This window comes from Rattus norvegicus, chromosome X, assembly GCF_021556685.1.
Source record: "Rattus norvegicus strain SHRSP/BbbUtx chromosome X, alternate assembly SHRSP_T2T, whole genome shotgun sequence".
Taxonomy (NCBI): domain Eukaryota; kingdom Metazoa; phylum Chordata; class Mammalia; order Rodentia; family Muridae; genus Rattus; species Rattus norvegicus.
The window spans coordinates 74,231,489-74,255,539 of record NC_141554.1 but is presented as its reverse complement, the minus strand read 5'-3'; the positions used below and the strand labels follow the sequence as shown (position 1 = coordinate 74,255,539).

At 42.1% G+C, this 24,051-nt stretch overlaps 1 protein-coding gene across 2 annotated transcripts in view; it reads left to right on the top strand.

Annotated features, from left to right (window-relative positions):
* The window catches only part of Snx12 (sorting nexin 12), a 129,877-nt gene extending 108,684 nt beyond the window's left edge, over positions 1 to 21,193 (top strand). The window contains exons 5-6 of one of the 2 annotated variants that reach the window (XM_087600340.1): positions 16,874 to 16,941; positions 20,732 to 21,193. In XM_087600340.1, the coding sequence (XP_087456466.1) occupies positions 16,874 to 16,909 (36 nt within the window). In that variant the 3' untranslated portion in view covers positions 16,910 to 16,941; positions 20,732 to 21,193. Of the gene's footprint in view, positions 1 to 16,873; positions 16,942 to 20,731 lie in introns of those variants that run through there. The other variant, NM_001108817.2, reaches the window with a different exon arrangement.
* The last annotated feature ends 2,858 nt before the right edge of the window (positions 21,194 to 24,051 follow it).

Sequence of the window (24,051 nt, the reverse complement as noted above, 5' to 3'; positions counted from 1 at the left end):
TTTGTTCATTTACTTAAAGATTTATTTATTTTATGGATGTGAGCACACTGAAGCTGTCTTCAGACACACCAGAAGAGGGAATCAGATCCCATTACAGATGGTTGTGAGCCACCATGTAGTTGCTGGGATTTGAACTCAGGACCTCTGGAAGAGCAGTCAGTGCTCTTAATCACTGAGCCATCTCTCCAGTCCCTCATATTTATTTTTGAGACAGGCTGGCCTCAAACTCACTTTGTTCTCTAGGTTGTTCTTGAACTTCTGGTCCTTCTGCTGTCATCTCTTAAGTGTTGCCGTTATAATACACCTAATTTGTGCAGTATTGGGAATCAAACCTAAAGCGTTGTGCTTGTTAGACAAGTACAGCTTCACACCCAGTCCTCCTTTCTATAGCTCTGAGTTATAATTCATATATTCCACAAGTCACTTTGTGAGTATTCTTGGTCTGTTCACAGACGTGAGCAATCAGCGGAACATTTTAATCATCTCAGTTAGAAATGTCATATTCATTGGCAATTGCTCCTTATTTCATCCCAACCTACCTAGCCCTTGGCAACTACTAATCTATTTTGTTTCTCTGAATCTTTTATGAACATTTTGTATAAGTGAATATATGGTCTTTTGTGATTGGTTCTCTTCACTTACTATACAGTTTCCAAAGTTCACATAGTTTATTTATTTAGAGAGGTATTATTTATTATTTAGGGTGCTTTTAAATTAAATTTTTATTTTTATTTTTTAAATTCACTTTACATCCCAATCACTGCTCCCTCTGGTCCCCCCCCCCACAGCTTCTCCCCCTAATTCCCCTTCTCTTCTTAGAGGGTGAAGGCCCCCCTGAGTATTCCCCAGCCTATCACATTGAATCTATGTAGGGCTAGGTGCATCCTCTTTCACTGAGGCCAGACAAGACAGCCCAGCTAGAGGAACAGGATCTACAGACCGGCTTTAGGGAAAGGCCCCAGTCCTATTGTTAGATTCACATGAAGACCAAGCTGCACCTCTGCTACATATGGGAGGGAGTCAGGTCCAGCCCTTGAATGATCTTTGGTTGGTGGTTCAGTCTCTGAAAGCCCTAAGGGTCACTGCATGCCAAAGTCAATACCAGTCCATTCCAGAGTGAGAAGAATATACCATCAGGGTCTCTTACCAGCACCTTTCCTGTGGCCCACATTTATACCAACCAGGAGATACCCTCATTCCAACTCAGCTTGTGCTCTGATCTTAAGGACTCCAAATATCCCCCTGTGGCCATAAAATGCTTCATTTTGGTAGTTGCCAGAACCCTGCCATATACTGGCTCCAATCCATCCTGAAGTCCCCAAATCAACTCTTTGTCACCCCATTCCCTCTTTTTGTCCCAGGCACACAAAAGAAAAAGAAGCTTAAAACGTTAGTGACAAACCATTGAGTGTTTTCTTGAGACAGGGTCTTGCTATCTAGTGTGGTTGGCCTAAGCTCAAGGTGGTAGAATTCATGGCTATCTTGCTGTATTGCTCCACTGGAGTTCCTGCCTGGCTATAGGAAGTGGCCTCTTCAGGTTCCATATCCCCAGTGTTGTCACAGTTAAGGTCACCCCCATTGATTCTTGGGCACCTCCATTATCCCAGTTCTCTGTCTCATCCTGGTGATGTTCCCCACCTTCTTACCCTATCAGTTGCAGATTTCATTCATTTTCCTAGCCATCTGGCCATCTCGCACCCCTGTCATTCCCCACATCTGATGCTGATTCCCCCATTCCCCTCCCCATCCACTCTCCCTCCTGATTACCTCCCTCCATCTGCCTCTTGAGACTATTCATTTATCTAATGTGTTTGTGTGCATGGGGAAGCACATATGTGGGCATCAGAGAACAACCTTTGGGAGTCCTCCCCCTCCCCCTCTCCCTCCCTCCAAAGGTCAATGGAATTGAAATTCAGGCTTAGCAACAATCACATTTACCCACTGACACCTCTCAATTGTTCTCCTGAAGTTTTGACAGAGCTGTCCCAAAGGAGTACAGTACTTTTAAGCTGTCCATCACCTAACTTGTGAACTGCTCCCACCAAAATTTTTGGCATTCATGGTAAAGTTGATAAACAACCATTTACACTCACTTCCCCTCCCATGGGTACACACTTTGGAGTATAATAGTACTGTCTTAGTCAGGGTTCTTATTCCTGCACAAACATCATGACCAAGAAGCAAGTTGGGGAGGAAAGGGTTTACTCAGCTTACACTTCCACATCGCTGTTCATCACCAAAGGAAGTCAGGACTGGAACTCAAGTAGGTCAGGGTGCAGGAACTGATGCAGAGGCCATGGAGGGAGGTTACTTACTGGCTTGCTTCCCCTGGCTTGCTCAGCTTGCTCTCTTATAGAACCCATGACTACCCACAATGGGCTGGGCCCTCTCCCCTTGATCACTAGTTGAGGAAATGCCTTATAGCTGGGTCTCATGGAGGCATTTTCTCAACTGAGGCTCCTTTCTCTGTGATAACTCCAGCTTGTGTCAAGTTGATACATAAAACCAGCCAGTACAAGTACTATCATAGCTGAGTCATGTGCCTGTAACCCTAGGACTCTCCATGGCAGTAAGAAGATCTCATAGTTGCCAATGACCCACATTTTAACAGTTCTTTCTACTATCAGTCTCTGTACACACACACACACACACACACACACACACACACACACACACACACACACAGACCAGGTAGGGAAGTGCTTCAGAGTCTTGCATATTGTGGTAGTTTATAGATGCTTGGCCCAGGGAGTGGCACTATTAGGAGGTGTAGCCTTGCTAGAATAGGTGTGCCACTGTGGCCATGGCTTTGATATCCTAGTCCTAGCTGCCTAGAAGTCAGTATTCTGATAACAGCCTTCAGATGAAGATATAGACCTCTCAGGTCCTCCCACACCATGCCTGTCTGAATGCTGCCATGTTCTCACCTTGATGATAATGGACTGAACCTCTGAACCTGTAAGCCACCCCAATTAAATGATGTCCTTATAAGAGTTGCCTTGGTCATGGTGTCTGTTCACAGCAGTGAAACCCTAACTAAGACAAAAGTTGATACAAGAAGTGGGGTATTGCTGTGATTAGCCTGACCATGTTTTTATTTGAAAGAATGTGGATTTGGGAAAGTTAGATTTGGAAAGCAATGAAATGCTTTAAATGGGGCTTGATGGGCTATCCTAGTAGGACTATGGAAGATTTTGTTACTGAGATGATTCGAATTGGGCAGACCTGGCCCAAGAGGTTTCAGTGGAGAATTTCAATATGTGGCCTAGAGACTGTTTTTGTGGTACTTGGGGGAAGAATGTGGCTACTCCCTGCCCCCCCATGTCTGAGACTCTGCCTGAGGCTAAGGAGAAGAGCCTCAAATTAATTGCATTTACAAAGAAAGTCTCAGAAACCCCATCTTAGACTTTGTTCTCTGGTTAAGTCTCATGAAGAGCATTTAAAAGAAGAGTAGCAAGCTAAGAAAAGAAAAATATAAAATATATGGTTCTAGTATTAAAGGGGGACCAGGGAATGAAATGAAGCTGAATCCTGTGTTCAAAGATATTAAATTGAATTGAGGGAGTGGTGACCTTGGGAGCAAGATCCTACCTAACTAAGTTTAAGTTCAGGCAAGGTAGTATAAGCTTTTAATCATAGGAGGCAAAGGCAAGCATTATCTCTCAGTTCCAGTTCAGTCTAGAACTGAGCAAGTTCTAGGTGAAGAAAAACTTAAATCCATGCTTGGTGAACCATACCTTTAATTCTAGTACTTAGTAGCCAGGCATGCAGATCTCAGAGTTCAGTCTACAGAGGAAGATCCGGGACAGCCAAGCTTAGTCAGTGAAGGAGTTGAAAACAGAAAGCTGGTGATAATATAATAGAACAAAGGGGCAATGTGCCAGCCTCAGCAAGCAGCAGAACCCAACAACTTTGGCCACATGGCTCTGGCTTTAGAGTCCAGAATAGAAGGGACCACTCAGACAATTGTTGCTGGTTTGCTAGACCTAAGACATTAGTGGTGATTAAGAAGAGACCAGTATCACTGAGGTGAAATCTTCTGGGAAGTTATTTTCTGAGAACACAAAGAAGTTGTGTTCCAGAGTTAGTCAAGGTTGACCTCCTACAGCAGCTGTACTTGGTAAGGTGTAAGAGTCACAAAGGCGGTAATGGTTTTGAAGGCATGAGGGGTCTTGAAAAGCAACTGAGACTGAACTGAGCATTATGAGAGGCAACCCCCTTGCAGTTGACATCCCTGGACTGAGGGGGTCATGCAAAGGAGTTGAGGCTTGGCACCATGAAGAGAGCCTATGAGGGGCTATTGGTGAAGCCTAGTTGTAGTGGAAGACCCCAGTGTATTGGAGATGCCAGTACCATGGGATGACTGCCAAGAGCAGCAGGGGAAGTGGAGTGAATCAACGTGAGCTTAGAGTGCTACAGAGGGCAGAGCTGAAGAAGTGACACCAGAAGATCATGTCTGGATGCAAGACATTGCAAAAAGAAGCTGTAACACTGAAATTGCCTTGAAGACCCCAAAATGTTTGAGATGCCAGAGCCATGGACTATCTGCTGAGCAAAGCTGCTAACAGAGAGGGGAAACAGCCCAGGAGAAAGAGTTTGTTGTAGTCAATAAACATGAAAAAGGAGTTGGAGATCTGAAGACTGCTTTGACACCAGACATGGAGATGCAGGGTTTGGAGTTTGCCCAGCTGGTTTCCTGTCTTTATTCAGGGATTACAGTTAACTGGATGGATCTCAGAAGAGACCATGAACTGTGGACTTTTAACATTGCTGAGACTGCTATAGATTATGGGGACCTTGGAAGTTGGACTAAATGTATTTTTTAATATGCTATGGGTAGGTATGGCCCCCCAAGGCTTGTTAGTATGTTTGAACAAGCCTATGGGGGCCAGGAAGCAAAATATGATGCTTTATATATGTTTAGCCCAGGGAGTGGTGCTATTAGGAGGTGTAGCCTTGTTGAAATAGGTGTATCACTGTGGGCATGGGCTTTGATACCCTAGTTCTAGCTGCCTGGAAGTCAGGGATCTGATAGCAGCCTTCAGATGAAGATATAAAGCCTCAGCTCCTCCTGTACCCTGCCTGCCTGGATGCTGCCATGTTCCCACTTTGAGGATAATGGACTGAAGCTGTAAGCCAGCCCCAATGAAATGTTGTCTTTATAAGAGTGAAAAACAAAGAAAAGAAAGGGATCTGGGTGGAAAACGGGAAGTCTCAAGGATGTACAAGAATCAATGGGAGTGACTTTAACTAACTGAGATTACAGCACTGGGGATATGGAACTTGAAGAGGCCATCTCCTGTAGTCAGGCAGGAACCCCACTGGAACGATAGGGACACCAACCCACCCTCAAAACTTTCCATCCCAAATTTGTCTTATCTATCTAGTTATTTTTTGAGCGATGTTTTCCTGTGTAGGTCAGACTGGCTTTGAAATTGACATCCTTTTTTCCCAGATGCCTGAGTGCTGGAACTACAGGCATGTGATTGCGTGGCTGTACTATATTTTATTATCCATTAATCAATTGACAGGTGCTTAAGGTCATTCATTTTTAGCTATTAGAGTAATGTGGCTCTAAACACTGGGTATGTTTTGTATGCATTTTTCTTGATTATATACTTAAGAGTAGAGCTGGGTCATATAATAATTCCATGTTTAGCATTTTGAAAAGCCACCAAGTTTTTTTTCATAGTGTACCATTTTACATTTCCATGAGATCATTCCACGCCTTTAAAATACTTGGTATGTTTTTTTTTAACATAGCCATCCTAGTGGCTTTATGGTTTTAATTTTTAGTTTCATAGTAACTGCTGGTATTGAGCACTCTTTCTTGTTCTGTTTGGCTTTTTATACATGTTTTTGAAATGTATTCAGATGCCTTGCCAATTTTTAAAATAGATTAGTAGGAGAGAAGAGGGAGACTGGTCACAATCTTAAGGAAGAAGTAGTCATTTTACTTTTATTGTGGTAAAATATGTATAAAACAAAACATGATTTTAACCATGTTTTTTTTTAAGATTTATTATTTTTTTCTTTTTTCTTTTTTTGGTTCTTTTTTTTTCTTTCGGAGCTGGGGACCGAACCCAGGGCCTTGCGCTTCCTAGGCAAGCGCTCTACCACTGAGCTAAATCCCCAACCCTTAAGATTTATTTATTTATTATATATATAAGTGCACTGTAGCTGTCTTCAGACACACCAGAAGAGGGCATCAGATCTCTTTACAGATGGTTGTGAGCCACCATGTGGTTGCTGGGAATTGAACTCAGGACCTCTGGAAGAGCAGTCGGGTGCTCTTAACCACTGAGCCATCTCTCCAGCCCCTTAACCATGTTTTTAACTGCAAGTACATGTGCCACACACAGCATGTGCCTAGAGATCAGGGGAGAATATTTGGAAGTGAGTTCTTGCCTCCCACCTTCCACCTTGCAGGGTCTTCTCCTTGTTTTTGCTTTTGTGCAGCAATGTACTCTGGGTTGGACTGGCCTTCGAGTTTCCACCTCCCTTCTCCAGGTAGGTGTGCTGTGAATGCAGATGTGCACCACCACATCTGGCTTCTTATATAGGTTCAGGAGGTCACATTCAAGTCTTCGGTGATGATTCATCTCCCAGGCCCTTTAACCATTATTTTAAAATTAATTTACAATATATTTTATTTAGTGTATGCACACACCTGGGCAATGACATGCATGTGAAGGTCAGAGGACAACTTGCACTTGCACTCTCTCTCCTTCCATAACATGGATTCTGGTGGACTGAACTTGGGTCTCCAACTTGGCAGCAAATACCTTCTCTACCTGCTGAGGCATTTTACTGTCCCTTCTTAACTATTTTAAAATGTGTAGTTCTATATTATTAAATTTCGTGCCATTACATTCCATAATAGTCACGTTGTCATAAAACTGTTACCACTGTCCATTTCTGGAATGTTTTCTTTTTCCCCAGATAATTTATGTACCCACTACATTACTGTCTCTCAATCCCCTTCTGTGTTCAGCCCCTGGCAACCACCATTTCTATTCTTTTTTTTTTTTTTATTCTTTTTTTTTTTTTAACTTGAGTATTTCTTATATACATTTCGAGTGTTATTCCCTTTCCCGGTTTCCGGGCAAACATCCCCCTCCCCCCTCCCCTTCCTTATGGGTGTTCCCCTCCCAACCATCCCCCCATTGCCGCCCTCCCCCCATAGACTAGTTCACTGGGGGTTCAGTCTTAGCAGGACCCAGGGCTTCCCCTTCCACTGGTGCTCTTACTAGGATATTCATTGCTACCTATGGGGTCAGAGTCCAGGGTCAGTCCATGTATAGTCTTTAGGTAGTGGCTTAGTCCCTGGAAGCTCTGGTTGCTTGGCATTGTTGTACTTTTGGGGTCTCGAGCCCCTTCAAGCTCTTCCAGTTCTTTCTCTGATTCCTTCAATAGGGGACCTATTCTCAGTTCAGTGGTTTGCTGCTGGCATTCGCCTCTATATTTGCTGTATTCTGGCTGTGTCTCTCAGGAGCGATCTACATCCGGCTCCTGTCAGTCTGCACTTCTTTGCTTCATCCATCTTGTCTAATTGGGTGGCTGTATATGTATGGGCCACATGTGGGGCAGGCTCTGAATGGGTGTTCCTTCAGTCTCTGTTTTAATCTTTGCCTCTCCCTTCCCTGCCAAGGGTATTCTTTTTCCTCATTTAAAGAAGGAGTGAAGCATTCACATTTTGATCATCCGTCTTGAGTTTCGTTTGTTCTAGGGATCTAGGGTAATTCAAGCATTTGGGCTAATAGCCACTTATCAATGAGTGCATACCATGTATGTCTTTCTGTGATTGGGTTAGCTCACTCAGGATGATATTTTCCAGTTCCAACCATTTGCCTACGAATTTCATAAACTCGTTATTTTTGATAGCTGAGTAATATTCCATTGTGTAGATGTACCACATTTTCTGTATCCATTCCTCTGTTGAAGGGCATCTGGGTTCTTTCCATTTTCTGGCTATTATAAATAAGGCTGCGATGAACATAGTGGAGCACGTGTCTCTTTTATATGTTGAGGCATCTTTTGGGTATATGCCCAAGAGAGGTATAGCTGGATCCTCAGGCAGTTCAATGTCCAATTTTCTGAGGAACCTCCACACTGATTTCCAGAATGGTTTTACCAGTCTGCAATCCCACCAACAATGGAGGAGTGTTCCTCTTTCTCCACATCCTCGCCAGCATCTGCTGTCACCTGAGTTTTTGATCTTAGCCAATCGCACTGGTGTGAGGTGAAATCTCAGGGTTGTTTTGATTTGCATTTCCCTTATGACTAAAGATGTTGAACATTTCTTTAGGTGTTTCTCAGCCATTCGGCATTCCTCAGCTGTGAATTCTTTGTTTAGCTCTGAACCCCATTTTTTAATAGGGTTATTTGTCTCCCTGCGGTCTAACTTCTTGAGTTCTTTGTATATTTTGGATATAAGGCCTCTATCTGTTGTAGGATTGGTAAAGATCTTTTCCCAATCTGTTGGTTGCCGATTTGTCCTAACCACAGTGTCCTTTGCCTTACAGAAACTTTGCAGTTTTATGAGATCCCATTTGTCGATTCTTGATCTTAGAGCATAAGCCATTGGTGTTTTGTTCAGGAAATTTTTTCCAGTGCCCATGTGTTCCAGATGCTTCCCTAGTTTTTCTTCTATAAGTTTGAGTGTATCAGGTTTGATGTGGAGGTCCTTGATCCACTTGGACTTAAGCTTTGTACAGGGTGATAAGCATGGATCGATCTGCATTCTTCTACATGTTGACCTCCAGTTGAACCAGCACCATTTGCTGAAAATGCTATCTTTTTTCCATGGATGGTTTTGGCTCCTTTGTCAAAAATCAAGTGACCATAGGTGTGTGGGTTCATTTCTGGGTCTTCAATTCTATTCCATTGGTCTATCTGTCTGTCTCTGTACCAATACCATGCAGTTTTTATCACTATTGCTCTGTAATACTGCTTGAGTTCAGGGATAGTGATTCCCCCTGAAGTCCTTTTATTGTTGAGGATAGTTTTGTTATTCCAGATGAATTTGCAAATTGTTCTGTCTAACTCTTTGAAGAATTGGATTGGTATTTTGATGGGGATTGCATTGAATCTGTAGATCGCTTTTGGTAAAATGGCCATTTTTACTATATTAATCCTGCCAATCCATGAGCATGGGAGATCTTTCCATCTTCTGAGGTCTTCTTCAATTTCTTTCTTCAGTGTCTTGAAGTTCTTATTGTACAGATCTTTTACTTGCTTGGTTAAAGTCACACCGAGGTACTTTATATTATTTGGGTCTATTATGAAGGGTGTCGTTTCCCTAATTTCTTTCTCGGCTTGTTTCTCTTTTGTGTAGAGGAAGGCTACTGATTTATTTGAGTTAATTTTATACCCAGCCACTTTGCTGAAGTTGTTTATCAGCTTTAGTAGTTCTCTGGTGAAACTTTTGGGATCACTTAAATAAACTATCATATCATCTGCAAATAGTGATATTTTGACTTCTTCTTTTCCGATCTGTATCCCCTTGACCTCCTTTTGTTGTCTGATTGCTCTGGCTAGAACTTCAAGAACTATATTGAATAAGTAGGGAGAGAGTGGGCAGCCTTGTCTAGTCCCTGATTTTAGTGGGATTGCTTCAAGTTTCTCTCCATTTAGTTTAATGTTAGCAACTGGTTTGCTGTATATGGCTTTTACTATGTTTAGGTATGGGCCTTGAATTCCTATTCTTTCCAGGACTTTTATCATGAAGGGGTGTTGAATTTTGTCAAATGCTTTCTCAGCATCTAATGAAATGATCATGTGGTTTTGTTCTTTCAGTTTGTTTATATAATGGATCACGTTGATGGTTTTCCGTATATTAAACCATCCCCGCATGCCTGGGATGAAGCCTACTTGATCATGGTGGATGATTGTTTTGATGTGCTCTTGGATTCGGTTTGCCAGAATTTTATTGAGTATTTTTGCGTCGATATTCATAAGGGAAATTGGTCTGAAGTTCTCTTTCTTTGTTGTGTCTTTGTGTGGTTTAGGTATAAGAGTAATTGTGGCTTCGTAGAAGGAATTCGGTAGGGCTCCATCTGTTTCAATTTTGTGGAATAGTTTGGATAATATTGGTATGAGGTCTTCTATGAAGGTTTGATAGAATTCTGCACTAAACCCGTCTGGACCTGGGCTCTTTTTGGTTGGGAGACCTTTAATGACTGCTTCTATTTCCTTAGGAGTTATGGGATTGTTTAACTGGTTTATCTGTTCCTGATTTAACTTCAATACCTGGTATCTGTCTAGGAAATTGTCCATTTCCTGAAGATTTTCAAATTTTGTTGAATATAGGTTTTTATAGTAAGATCTGATGATTTTTTGAATTTCCTCTGAATCTGTAGTTATGTCTCCCTTTTCATTTCTGAGTTTGTTAATTTGGACACACTCTCTGTGTCCTCTCGTTAGTCTGGCTAAGGGTTTATCTATCTTGTTGATTTTCTCAAAGAACCAACTTTTGGTTCTGTTGATTCTTTCTATGGTCCTTTTTGTTTCTACTTGGTTGATTTCAGCTCTGAGTTTGATTATTTCCTGCCTTCTACTCCTCCTGGGTGTATTTGCTTCTTTTTGTTCTAGAGCTTTTAGGTGTGCTGTCAAGCTGCTGACATATGCTCTTTCCTGTTTCTTTCTGCAGGCACTCAGCGCTATGAGTTTTCCTCTTAGCACAGCTTTCATTGTGTCCCATAAGTTTGAGTATGTTGTATCTTCATTTTCATTAAATTCTAAAAAGTTTTTAATTTCTTTCTTTATTTCTTCCTTGACCAGGTTATCATTGAGTAGAGCATTGTTCAATTTCCACGTATATGTGGGCATTCTTCCCTTATTGTTATTGAAGACCAGTTTTAGGCCGTGGTGGTCCGATAGCACGCATGGGATTATTTCTATCTTTCTGTACCTGTTGAGGCCCGTTTTTTGACCAATTATATGGTCAATTTTGGAGAAAGTACCATGAGGAGCTGAGAAGAAGGTATATCCTTTTGCTTTAGGATAGAATGTTCTATAAATATCCGTTAAGTCCATTTGGCTCATGACTTCTCTTAGTCTGTCTACATCACTGTTTAATTTCTGTTTCCATGATCTGTCCATTGATGAGAGTGGGGTGTTGAAATCTCCCACTATTATTGTGTGAGGTGCAATGTGTGTTTTGAGCTTTGGTAAGGTTTCTTTTACGTATGTAGGTGCCCTTGTATTTGGGGCATAGATATTTAGGATTGAGAGTTCATCTTGGTTGATTTTTCCTTTGATGAATATGAAGTGTCCTTCCTTATCTTTTTTGATGACTTTTAGTTGGAAATTGATTTTATTTGATATTAGAATGGCTACTCCAGCTTGCTTCTTCTGACCATTTGCTTGGAAAGTTGTTTTCCAGCCTTTCACTCTGAGGTAGTGTCTGTCTTTGTCTCTGAGGTGTGTTTCCTGTAGGCAGCAGAATGCAGGGTCCTCGTTGCGTATCCAGTTTGTTAATCTATGTCTTTTTATTGGGGAGTTGAGGCCATTGATATTGAGAGATATTAAGGAATAGTGATTATTGCTTCCCGTTATATTCATATTTGGATGTGAGGTTATGTTTGTGTGCTTTCATTCTCTTTGTTTTGTTGCCAAGACGATTAGTTTCTTGCTTCTTCTAGGGTATAGCTTGCCTCCTTATGTTGGGCTTTCCCATTTATTATCCTTTGTAGTGCTGGATTTGTAGAAAGATATTGTGTAAATTTGGTTTTGTCATGGAATATCTTGGTTTCTCCATCAATGTTAATTGAGAGTTTTGCTGGATACTGGGCTGGCATTTGTGTTCTCTTAGGGTCTGTATAACATCAGTCCAGGATCTTCTGGCCTTCATAGTTTCTGGCGAGAAGTCTGGTGTGATTCTGATAGGTCTCCCTTTATATGTTACTTGACCTTTTTCCCTTACTGCTTTTAATATTCTTTCTTTATTTTGTGCATTTGGTGTTTTGACAATTATGTGACGGGAGGTGTTTCTTTTCTGGTCCAATCTATTTGGAGTTCTGTAGGCTTCTTGTATGTCTATGGGTATCTCTTTTTTTAGGTTAGGGAAGTTTTCTTCTATGATTTTGTTGAAGATATTTACTGGTCCTTTGAGCTGGGAGTCTTCACTCTCTTCTATACCTATTATCCTTAGGTTTGATCTTCTCATTGAGTCCTGGATTTCCTGTATGTTTTGGACCAGTAGCTTTTTCCGCTTTACATTATCTTTGACAGTTGAGTCAATGATTTCTATGGAATCTTCTGCTCCTGAGATTCTCTCTTCCATCTCTTGTATTCTGTTGGTGAAGCTTGTATCTACAGCTCCTTGTCTCTTCTTTTGGTTTTCTATATCCAGGGTTGTTTCCATGTGTTCTTTCTTGATTGCTTCTATTTCCATTTTTAATTCCTTCAACTGTTTGATTGTGTTTTCCTGGAATTCTTTCAGGGATTTTTGCGATTCCTCTCTGTAGGCTTTTACTTGTTTATTAATGTTTTCCTGTGCTTCCCTAAGTGTGTTCAGGTCTTTCTTGAAGTCCTCCAGCATCATGATCAAATATGATTTTGAAACTAGATCTTGCTTTTCTGGTGTGTTTGGATATTCCATGTTTGTTTTGGTGGGAGAATTGGGCTCCGATGATGGCATGTAGTCTTGGTTTCTGTTGCTTGGGTTCCTGCGCTTGCCTCTCGCCATCAGATTATCTCTAGTGTTACTTTGTTCTGCTATTTCTGACAGTGGCTAGACTGTCCTATAAGCCTGTGTGTCAGGAGTGCTGTAGACCTGTTTTCCTCTCTTTCAGTCAGTTATGGGGACAGAGTGTTCTGCTTTCGGGCGTGTAGTTTTTCCTCTCTACAGGTCTTCAGCTGTTCCTGTGGGCCTGTTTCTTGAGTTCACCAGGCAGCTTTCTTGCAGCAGAAAATTTGGTCTTACCTGTGGTCCTGAGGCTCAGGTTTGCTCGTGGGGTGCTGTCCAGGGGCTCTCTGCAGCGGCAGCAACCAGGAAGACCTGTGCCGCCCCTTCCGGGAGCTTCAGTGCACCAGGGTTCCAGATGGTCTTTGGCTTTTTCCTCTGGCGTCCGAGATGTGTGTGCAGGGAGCAGTCTCTTCTGGTTTCCCAGGCTTGTCTGCCTCTCTGAAGGTTTAGCTCTCCCTCCCACGGGATTTGGGTGCAGAGAACTGTTTATCCGGTCTGTTTCCTTCAGGGTCCGGCGGTGTCTCTGGCAGGGGTCCTGCCGCTCCTGGGCCCTCCCCCACGGGAGCCCAGAGGCCTTATACAGTTTCCTCTTGGGCCAGGGATGTGGGCAGGGGTGAGCAGTGTTGGTGGTCTCTTCCGCTCTGCAGCCTCAGGAGTGCCCACCTGACCAGGCGGTTGGGTCTCTCTCTCGCCGGGTCTGGGAGCAGAGAGCTGCCCACCATTTCTATTCTTAATGAATTTGACTACTTTATAAACCTCATAAGGGGAGGAATAATGCAATATTTGTCCTTTTGCTACTGGCTTATTTTCTGTAATAGAATGTCTTTAAGCAAATCAAAACAACCCTGAAATTCCACCTCACACCAGTCTGAATGGCTAAGATCAAAAACTCACGTGACAACAGATGCTGGAGAGGATGTGAAGAAAGAGGAAGACTCCTCCATTGTTGGTGGGATTGCAGACTGGTACAACCATTCTGGAAATCAGTCTGGAGGTTCCTCAGAAAATTGGACATTGAACTACCTGAGTACCCAGCTATACCTCTCTTGGGCATATACCCAAAAGATGCCCCAATATATAACAAAGACACATGCTCTACTATGTTCATCACAGCCTTATTTATAATAGCCAGAAGCTGGAAAGAACTCAGATGCCCTTCAACAGAGGAATGGATACAGAAAATGTGATACATCTACACAATGGAATATTACTCAGCTATCAAAAACAATGACTTAATGAAATTCATAGGCAAGTGGAGGGAACTGGAAAATATCATCCTGAGTAAGGTAACCCAATCACAGAAAAACACACATGATATGCATTCACTGATAAGTGGATATTAGCCCAAAAGCTCAGAATACCCAAGACACAATTTACAGATCACATGAAGCTCAAGAAGAAGAACAAAGTACAGGGCTGGAGAGATGGCTCAGGGGTTAAGAGCACTGACTGCTCTCCAAGAGGTCCTGAGTTCAATTCCCAGCAACCACATGGTGGCTCACAACCATCCGTAATGGGCATCCGATGCCCTCTTCTGGTGTGCCTAAAGATAGCAACAGTGTACCCACATACATGAAACAAATAAATAAATCTTAAAAAAAAAGGAAGAACAAAGTACAGAAGTTTCAGTCCTTAGAAGGGGGAACAAAAATATTCATAGGAGGAAATAGGAAGACAAAGTTTGGAGCTGAGACTGAAGGAAAGGCCATCCAGAGACTGCCCCACCTGGGGATCGATCCCATATACATACAGTCACCAAACCAAGACACTATTGTTGATGCCAAGAAGTGCATGCTGACAGAAGCCTGTTATAGCTGTTTCCTGAGAGGCTCTGCCAGAGCTTAACAAATACAGAGGCGGATGCTTGCAGCCAACCATTGAACTGAGAAGGGGGTCCCTAATGGAAGAGTTAGAGAAGGGATTGCAGGAGCTAAAGGGGTTTGCAACCCCATAAGAACAATAATATCAACCAACCAGAGCTCCCAGGGACTAAACCACAATCTAAAGTATACACATGGACAGACACATGGCTCCGGCTGCATATGTAGCAGAGGGTGGCCTTGTTGGGCGTCAATAAGAGGAGAAGCCCTTGGTCCTTCCAAGGCTTGATGCCCACATGTAGGGGAATGTCAGGGCAGGGAGGGGCAAGGGGTGGGTGGGTAGGTGATGGAACACCCTCATAGAATCAGGGGGAAGGGGAAGGGATAGGGGATTTATGGACGGGAAACTGGGAAAAGGGATTGCATTTGAAATGTAAATAAAACATATCAAATAAAAATGTTTTGTCTATAAGCCCATATTTCTTTCTTCTTGATGGGTGCTTATGAACACCAAGGAGAGAACACAGCATTGCATCTTATAGTGACTGCTTCCCTAACCTGTGTTTGACAGATGAATATTCAGAACCCTCCTGGCAGAAACTAATGGAGCCAGAATTTATAGTCCACGAATGGTACAGGCTAAATAGATTTCCTAGGGTAAGAATTATCTTCACCAGCTTCTCCTTTTCCTGAGGTCTTTATTTACTTTATGAACGTGATCCTTTAAGAATTAGGGAAGAGAGGCAAATGTAGTGGTGGATACCACCTTTAATCCCAGTAGTCAGGATGCTGAGGCAGGTGGATCTCTGTGAGTTCAAGGCCAACCTAATCTACAACTTGAGTTCCAGGACAGCCAGGAGTATGCAGAGAAACCCTGTCTCCAAACAAGCAAACAAATAAAAATATAAAAAAGGAAAATATATGAAGAAAGAAAAAAGGAAGTTTGATATCATGATCTTTAGCATAACCCAGAGTAATTCTCAGCTGTAAAAGAGGGGCTCACACCTCAAGTATAGCTGGTACAAAGGAAACAATTCAGATCATGATGCCGCACTCTACCACCAGAAAGGTAGTGATCTATGTAAGTAACAGAAATAATGGAAACTAAGGCTTTATTTGTGTATTACTAGGATTGATCTTAAGAGCAGACTGGAATTTCCCTAGAATGCAGAAGGAAAATTAATCCAGACATTCATATTGGATAAAAATAGTGTGCGTATCCAGTTTCCTATTCATTGAAACATCATTTATAATAATGAAAATCTGAAAACAGAACAATACTTACTCCAGCTGAGTGCGATAGCACATGCTGCAAATCCCAAATACTTGAGAGGCTGAGGCAGGAGGATTGGAAGTTTGGGATTAGCCCTGTCAATCAGACTCTTTCTCAAAAACAATTTTTTAAGGGCTGGGGAATATATTTCAGCGATAGAGCAATTGCCTAGCCTGCCTGAGAATTTTGGTTTAATTCCCAGCACTGTAAACAAAACATAACACGACTGAAGGTGTGTGTCAGTGATAGAACATTTGCCGAGGATGCTCCAAGACTTGAGTCCCCAATAAACACCACAATAAGCACTACAATAAATAGAACCGGGAGAGGGAAAAGCAACAGAACTGGCTACACTTTCTTTTTTTTTTTTTTTAGATTTATTTATTTATGTACAGCATTCTGCCTGCATATGTGACTGCAGGCCAGAAGAGGGCACCAGATCTCATTACAGATGGTTGTGGTTGCTGGGATTTGAAATCATAACCTCTGGAAGAGCAGTCAGTGTTCTTAACCACTGAGCCATCTCTCCAGCCCTACACTTTAATTACATGTGACATTTTAAAACTCCTGTACTCTCAGAATTGGCTTTTTTTTTTTTTTTGAAGCTGAGGACCGAACCCAGGGCCTTGCGCTTGCTAGGCAAACACTCTACCACTGAGCTAAATCCCCAACCCCCAGAATTGGCTCTTTTAAGTAAAACGATGAAAACAAAAAAAAACATCTCCCCTTTTAACTAAGCGCTCTACCACCAAGCTGCATCGCCAGCACTGAAACAACTTTTGAAGCCTGAAAAACTAGAAATTATATTCAAAGGTGTGAACACTACCATCTACTCCAGAATGCTTACTTTTACAGTGTCATCCATTGTGCTGTATCTTTTGCCATATGAGCACAAAGCTGCCATCTGAGTGCCTTCAGATTCCCTTGAAATATTCATTGGTGCGTTTAGACCTCGCTGCTGCCTTTCAGGGGCTGCTCTCGCCCCTTACTGCTCTTGGCTGTAACTTGCATATTTCTGCCTTTTCTTCAGACACAGCTGGTTTATCCAAGCCTGCCACTCACACCAGGTGTTCTGTCTCTTTCTTCCAGGTCCTCGGGTTACACTGGCTGCTCTCCATGAGGTAAACTTGCAGAGTCTATAATTAAATAGACAAAAGGTAGGTGAAGCACAATAAGGCGGTTCCTTAGAGGGTTAGCATTCCTAATGTAGCATCAAGAGTTTATTAGAAAGATCAGAAGTAGGAAGATAGACTAAAAACCAGGAGGTGATTAGAAAGAGAATGACCAGGTCCCCTCATAGTGATCAGCACTTAGTAAGATGCTGGAACTCTAACGATCTTGGCGTTTGAGTAGACCTGCCTCATGAAGGAAATGAATGTGTGTTCATGGCTCGCCTTTAATCTAGGCAATGCTGTGCTAGGCACACTGAGCAGGGAACTACATGGTGAGTGAGAGGTGAGTGGGGTGGGTTCACAGAGTGCTACTTGAGATGAGGCTTTAAGGAGTTCACATATAACATCTTCTTGGCAGTTTGAAAACAACTGAGGAAAGTAAGAGACAGGTAAATAGAGCTCAAAACGCCAGAATTCTTACTGAGGAAAATTCCTGAAGGAACACAGCTTAAATGCATGGCCAAGGGCCATCTTTGTTTGTAACAGTCTCACTATTTCACTATTTAATCCAGGCTGTCCTTAAATTTGGATTCTTCTGATTCTGTTTCCAAAATGACTGCCAAGTAGGTCTTTTAAATCTCTCTGGCATGAATAAAAGACTTAGTTAGGCAAGATGGATCACCAGAAAGCTTGGGCATATCAGAATGGACTCTCTAGAGACAGGGTGATTTAAGTAGTAGGGACCAAGAAGAACCGAGCCATTCAAAGACTAGATTAAAGCCAGTAGACTGGTCCCTTTGTTTCTCTAAAGATCCCAAGGGCACAAAACAAAAAGAAGTTGCCATCACAGCAGTAGACACTGCTCTGCTCAGAGCTGCGGAGCCCTGTTCCTCCCTGTTCAATGGGGCTCAGCTGGGGCTATGCATAAAATCTCTCCTGCAATTCTGCGTATTACCCAAGCCTTACCATTTGTAGTACCCTATAACCTTGAGATGCACAGTGATCTTAAAAAGCAGAGGCAAGGGTTGGAGAGGTGGGTCAGTGGTTAACAGTACTTCCTGCTCTTCTAGAGGACCTAAGTTCAGTTCCCAGCACTTATGTTAGGTAGCTCACAACCGTCTATAACTCCAGCTCTAGGGAAGGTGCTCTCTTTCTGCCTCCATTAGCACCCAGTAGCAAGCAAGCAAGCAAGCACACACACACACACACACACACACACACACACACACACACACACACACACACTTTTTAAAAAAAGCAGGGCTACCCAGAGTGATTTTTGAGACTTGCTACATGGACAAAGACAAATAGAGTGAAGAGATTTTTATTTTACTTTTAAAATGTAATTTGTTTTTCATCATGTGTGTGGTTTGTGTGTGCATGGGCATATGTGTGTGTATAGATGAATGTGTGTCTGTGTGTGGTTGTGTGAGTATATATACTTGAGTGCAAGTATCCACAGAAGCCAGAGGCATTGGATCAGATCCCTTAGAGCTGGGGTTACAAGTGGTTGTGAGCCATCTGACATGGGTACATGGAACTGAACTCAGGTCTCAACTGCTGAACCATCTCTCCATTCTTTTTAGAATATTTTTAAGGGCTGGGGATATTGTTCAGTGGTAGAGCACTTGCACTTGCCTAACATATATAGAAGGCCCTAGATTCCATCCCTGGTAACAATAATAAGCGGAAGAAAGAAAGACAGAGAGAGAGGGAGAGAGAGAGGGAGAGGGAGAGGGAGAGAGAAGAGAGAGAGAGAGAGAGAGAGAGAGAGAGAGAGAGAGAGAGAGAGAGAAAGGGAGAGAGAGAGAAAGGGAGGGAGGGAGGGAGGGAGAGAGAGAGAGAGAGAGAGAGAGAGAGAGAGAGAGAGAGAGAGAGAAAGAGAGAGAGAAAGAAAGTGAAAAAGAAGTCATTTCAGTGACTTGAATTTTATTGAGACAGGTCTTTCTGTGTAGCCCAGCCAGGCTGGCCTAAAACTTACTGTCCTTCTGACCTCAGCTTCTTAAGTGTTCAGATTACAAGGATGTGTCAGTCTTCACATCTAGACAGGCTTTTGGATTCTAACTGTATATAGCATACATAAAACCTGCAAGTTCCACTGGCCAGAAAAAGAAACCTCTTGCGTTTGCATCAGGAAAAAAAAAGATGCAAATTGCTATAAGGAGAGGGGAATAGGACAATCATGAGCCATTGTTTGAATCTTGTTCCTAAGTTGTGGTCTTTCCTTGAATATCTCAGCTTCATAAGCCAAAGCAATGAGAAAGTACCATTTAGGGCTGGAGAGATGGCTCAGCGGTTAAGAGCACTGACTGCTCTTCCAGAGGTCCTGAATTCAATTCCCAGCATCCACATGGTGGCTCACAACCATCTGTAATGGGATCTGATGCCCTCTTCTGGTGTGTCTGAAGACAGCTACAGTGCACTCATATAAAGTAAATAAATAGATAAATAAATAAATAAAATCTTTAAAAAAAGAAAATAAAAAGTACTGTTGAATAGTCTTGAAAAATGAATTGGCATTTTAAGGCAAGGAAGGGCATTTCAGATCAAAGAAAAGTTTGAGGGAGGCCTGGATGCCAGAAAACTGAAAATGGAAGAAAACATCTTACAGGGAAGATGTTATAAAATAGCATAGTTTCTTTTTTAATTTTAATTTTTGTATGTGTGTGTCGTGTGTGTTCAATTGTATGTTCTCATGTGCGTGGGCAGGTGTGTGTGTGTGTGTGTGAAAATATGTGTGAAGATGACCCCAGGGATTTTCTGGATCACTCTCCACTTTGTTCTGGAGCTTGCTTCTTGCATTTGGCTAGACTAACTAGCTAGCTTGTCCTGGGGGGGGTCCTCCCAAGCACTGGGTTTACAGTGGTTGGGCTGGCTGGGTGATCAGAAAGCTGGTTCTCCTGCTTGCATAGTAAGCACTTATCCACTGAGCCCCAGAGAACTCCAAACTAGCCAAAGTAGTAATTACACTTGCTCTCCCGATCCCCCCCCTTTTTTTTTTTGATACAAAGTCTGAGTAGCCTACTGGCAGGCCTGGAACCCACTGTGTAAACAAGGCTGGCCTTAAACTCAGAATGGTCCACCTGCTTCTGCCTCCTGAGTACTGGTATCAAAGGTATGCACCTCTGTGCCTGGTTTACTTGCTCCATCTCAAAATGAAAATAAAATTAGGGTGCTTGTTGCTGGCACAATTATTTAATATTATTGTCTTGGGGGTTTTGCCAGCACAATATATTTGAAACAGCAATAAGAGGAATCCATATTTGAAAAGATAAGAGAAAATGTCATACAAAGAGGCTCAGATGATCTGTGATACATAATGGTATTTCCTGGAGGTATTGGAATTGTCAGTAGGGAAACACACATTCCAGCAGAAACCAACAGTGCACCCACTAGGGAGAGGGTTGCAGAGTTAGCCAACAGCAAAAACAGGAAGTCTAAATGTATTGCACAGGTTTCCTGTTGAGAATTATGATTCTAAGATCAATTTACTTTTTTATTTTAAACATTTATCATCATCATCCTTGTCATCATTTTTTCATGTGTTTGGTGTGTGCACGTGTGTGTGCACGTGTGTGTGTGTGTGTGTGTGTGTGTGTGTGTGTACATGTGAACATATGCCATGGAGCTAATCAGCAGACAACATTAAGGAGTTGTTTTTTTTTCCTTCCACTGTGGGTTCACTGATAGAACTCAGACCATCAGGCTTGTGAAGCAAGCACTTTCACTTGCTAAGACATCCTACTGCCCCTAACTTTACTTCTGTAGCTTATTGGTCCACTGCAGACCAGTTCAGTCCTCAGAATGTCTTTTCAAATCGAATGCTTTCTTTCAGCATGTCAGCGAGTTCACAAGGTCAATGCTACAGTACAAGATGGAGTCAAGATCACAGAATGACATCACCACTGTCATCTTTATTTAATGAAGTATGAACAAATCAGCAGAGATCCTATTGTCACAGTCCAGCTTTGACACGACTGGGTCTGACGTAGGAGGTGCAGGATCGGCAGAACATATGGATGCAAGAACCTTCTTGATAGTTCAGACAAGTTCTCTCTACTTTATCCCCACCCCCACCCCCTGCTTATACTCCTCAGCAAAATCTCTCAAGCAGTATAAAAATTCCACTGTGGTTATATTCTATTTTTCTTTAAGTGAATGATTACAATGAGTTCCCCAATACCTTTATGTAATTAAATGTTTTACATATAACAGGTGACAAAAATATTCCTAAGAACCCACTTACATTCGTATCTAAGCAACTTGTTATAGATTAATAAAGAAATCAAGTAAAACATTTTTCTCAGTCAGTTTCTCTTATTGGCAGGCTGCAATTTGCAGCTACAAAGAAAGGATCAATCATCTTATTATTTACCTTAAAAAGTAATCTTATGCACACCTCTAACCATAATCCCTGACACCTGTAGCCATTAGTGACCACCAGATGAGACCCAATTCCTTGCATGCTGGCCCCTCTGGGGAGACCCAGCAGCAGTGAGCGCCACTCTGCCCACTCCACTCCAGTTCCCAGGCCAACCTGTTGCTGCCAGAACCAACCAGGTAAGATCTACTAATCCCAACCCCACTGCCTATTGGGTCCCTGGCAAGCCCAGCAGCTGTGGGGTCTGCCCTGTCCCCTGTGCCCTCCATCTTCTGGTTCATACCTCTAACCACAATCTCAGAGGCCTGTAGTCATTGGTGACCATAAGTTGGGACTCTTACCCCAATTCCCTGCCTGCTGCAGCAAACCCAGCAGCAGCAAGCTCTGCCCTATCTCCTCTGAACCCCATTTCTCAGGTTACAAATTTGCCTGCCTCCTTGGAGACCTGCTGTTGCACAAGACAAACAGAGGCCTACAACTGTCAGGAACCACCACCAGCTCTACCTGCATTCCCGGAGGCCTGCTGACATCAGGAACTTCCAGGCCTGCCATTATTAGGGACACCCAGATGGTTAAAGGTCAGTATAAGAACACAGTCAACAAAACCAGGACAACATGGCACTACCACAACCGAGCTATCCTACTGCAGCAAGTCCTGGGTACCCTAACATACTGGAATTCCAAGAAAATGACTTTAAATTCAATCTTCTTAAGATGATAGATGTCAGGCTGGAGAGATGACTCAGCACTGACTGCTCTTCCAGAGGTCCTGAGTTCAAATCCCAGCAACCACATGGTGGCTCACAAGCCTCTGTAATGGGATCCAATTCCCTTTTCTGGTTTGTCTGAAGATAGCTACAGTGTACTCATATATAATAAATAAATCTTTTAAAGAAGATGCTAGAGGTCTTTAAAGCGGAAATGAATAAGTCCTTTAAAGAGGCACAGGAAAATACAGTCAAAGAGGTAAAAGAAATGAACGAAACTGTTCACGACCTGAAAATGAAAATAGAAGCAATAAAGAAAACATAAACTGAGGGACTCCTGGAGGCGGAAACCTAGGACAGAGAAGAGGAACAACTGATGCAAGTTTGCATCACCAACATAACACAGGAGATGGAAGAGACGATCTCAGGCATAGAAGATACAATAGAAGAAATTGATATATAGTCAATGAAAATGTTAAGCAAAAAAGTTTCTAACACAAAACATTCAGGAAATTTGGGACACCATGAAAAGACCACTAAGAATAATATGAATAGAAGAAGAAGACTCCCAATTCAAAGGCCCACAAAATGTCTTCAACAAAATCATAGAAGAAAACTTCCCTAACCTAAAGAAAGAGATGGCCATAAACATACAAGAAGCCTACAGAACTCCAAATAGATTGGACCAGAAAGGAAACTCCTCCCATCACATAGTAGTCACAACACTAAATGTACAGAACAAACACTATTAAAAGCCACAAGGGATAAAGGCTAAGTAACATATGAAAGCAGACCTATTAGAAATATACCAGACTTCTCAACAGAGACTTTTAAAGCCAGAAGATCTTGGGCAGATACCTTATAGCCTCTAAGAGATCACAGATTCCATCATAGACTACTATATCCAGCAAAACGTTCAAATCATCATAAACAGAGAAACCAAGATTTTCCATGACAAAACCAAATTTAAACAGCGTCTTCCCACAAATCCAGCTCTACAGAGGAAAATAAAAGAAAGACTCCAATATGAGGAGAGTAACTGCACCTTAGAAAACACAAGAAACAGATAATTCCACACCAGCAAAACTAAAAGAAAGAACACACACACACACACACACACACACACACAGAGTACCACCACCGATATCAAAATAATAAGAAGTAACAATCATTGGTCATTAATGTCTCTCAACATCAAGAGTCTGACTTTCCCAATAAAAGGACATGGGCTAACAGAATGGATGCTAAAACAGGATCCATCATTCTGTTGTATATAAGAAATATACTTCAGCAACAAAGATAGACATTACCTCAGAGTAAAGAGCTGGAAAGGGTTTTCCAAGTAAATGGACCCAATAAACAAGCTGCAGTAGCCATTTTAATATCTAATGAAATAGACTTTTGACAAAAAAATAATCAAAAGAGCTGCAGAAAGACACTTCATACTCATCAAAGGAAAAATCCACCAAGATGACCTCTCAAATTCTGAATGTCTATGCCCCAAATTCAAGGGTACCCACATTCACAAAAGAAACCTTACTAAAGTTTAAATCACACATTGAACCCCACACATTAATAGTAGGAGACTTCAACACCCCACTTTCACCAACTGGCAGTTCATTGAGACAGAAACTAAACAGGGAATTAATGAAATTAACAGATAGTATGAATTAAATGGACCTAACAGATACCTACAGAACATTTACCCAAATACAAAAGATTATACCTTTTCCTCAGCACCTCATGGCTCCTTCTCCAAAATTGACCATATACTTGGTCATATAGCAAACCTTAGCAGATACAAGGAAATTGAAATAACTCCTTGTCTCTTAGCAGACCACCATGAATTAAAGCTGGACTGCAACAACAGAAAGCCTATTGTACAACTGAATTCTACTCAGTGATCGTTGGGTCAGGGAACAAAGAAAGAAAGAAATTAAAGAATTTCTAGAGTCCAATGAAATGAGGGCACAATATACCCAAGCTTATGGGACACAATTATAGTGGTGCTAAGAGAAAAGTGTATAGCACTAAGTGCCCTCATAAAGAAACTGGAGAGATCTACAC